Source organism: Haplochromis burtoni, unplaced genomic scaffold (genome assembly GCF_018398535.1).
Source record: "Haplochromis burtoni strain Fernald_Lab_line unplaced genomic scaffold, NCSU_Asbu1 Contig_4595, whole genome shotgun sequence".
Lineage (NCBI taxonomy): Eukaryota > Metazoa > Chordata > Actinopteri > Cichliformes > Cichlidae > Haplochromis > Haplochromis burtoni.
In genome coordinates this window covers 2,382-3,683 of record NW_024586956.1, presented here as the reverse complement: position 1 = coordinate 3,683, position 1,302 = coordinate 2,382, and the positions used below count along the sequence as shown (strand labels likewise).

The 1,302-nt window shown below is 39.9% G+C and overlaps 1 protein-coding gene across 1 annotated transcript in view; it reads left to right on the top strand.

The window, feature by feature from the left end:
- Positions 1-77: 77 nt before the first annotated feature.
- LOC121813993 (tumor necrosis factor alpha-induced protein 2-like) overlaps positions 78-1,302 on the top strand; it is a gene marked incomplete at its 3' end in the record, with an annotated part of 2,623 nt that continues 1,398 nt past the window's right edge. Inside the window, exons 1-3 of the mRNA XM_042217991.1 lie at positions 78-178; positions 687-770; positions 869-1,296. Coding sequence (XP_042073925.1) covers positions 740-770; positions 869-1,296 — 459 coding nt within the window. The remainder of the gene's footprint in view (positions 179-686; positions 771-868; positions 1,297-1,302) is intronic.

The following is a 1,302-nucleotide window of genomic DNA, read 5'->3' as shown; positions in this document are numbered from 1 at the left end:
TGTGTGTGTGTGTGTGTGTGTGTGTGTGTGTGTGTGTGTGTGTGTGTGTGTGTGTGTGGGGCTCTGTGGGTCTATGTGAAATTTCCCTACATAGCCCGAGCAGGAGGAGCTTGTCTCGTTAGGCATAAAAGCTCACAGCAGCTGCAGTTACTTTCAAAGCAGTGACTGTGAAGCTTATGTGAGTAGAATCTGAATGAATTTTTTTGATATATATAATGTGGATAGTTTGTTTGGCCACAAATACTTTTTACAGACTTACTTTGGCGTATTGTTGTAATTCGATTGGATGATGTCAGTAGTTTTCTTTGTGTTAGGGCAGATGTTGTTTATGTCTCATTTTTAAATGTGTTGTTCTGTAAAAAGTGTTTTTCTGGGGGTCTTCCTGCTTCGTGCATGAAACATTGCAGTTTTTTGTTAATGTGTTTTTTTTTTATCATGTAGTTAAGTTACGGTGCTGGTGATAATTGTGGGATTTATAAAGCGGAAATCATTGTATTTATTTATTGAAAATTTAAAAATAGTAATGCCTGTATTGCAGATTTATGGTTTAATCTATTTTTTTGTTATTTCACGGTCATGATGTGCACAAGGCTAAAATGATTAGTTTATGGCAATCATAGAAAAAAGTTATATTAAGACAGAGAAAGTAGGGTTTTTTTAACTTACTGATTTTTTTTTTTTTGCAGATTTCTCAGCACCTTTCTTGGTCTTTTGGTCACTTTTTACTACCTGGAGAAGAATGCGGACCTGGTCGGGTTCATCCACAACAGGCATAACCATCTCCATTTCTTCTAGAAGTAATAAACACCTTGTTTTAGGAGAAATGTGAACTGATTGAAAATTATTGATCTTCTTTTTTGTCCACCAGTGAATCCTACTTTTGAGGGATACCTTGAAAGACAATACCTGTTTGAAGCCACTCAACAACTGATCAAGAGGGAGAAACATCTGTTTGGAGAGAAAACAGAGGCTGATGCACTCAAAGATCACGAGGAAGCAGTAAAAATGCTTGCTGCAGACCATAAAGCCCTTGAAGAGCATGTATGGCAGATTCTGCAGAAGAGTCTTTCTCTCAGCAGTGAGGAAGAGGTGTTTGCTTTGACATCTGCGGTGAAAGCCATCAACCTTGAGGAAGAGCAGGACCAGCTGTGGAGACAAAGATGCCGGACGACACCAGCCTGGAGGCCCAAGAAGTGGAAGGAGCACCATGACAAAGTGCTTCATGAATTAGTGTATAGTCGTTTGGAGAACCCATCGAGCCCCACTGGTGATCAGGTGAACCAGTCGCCTATCCGAGCAGAC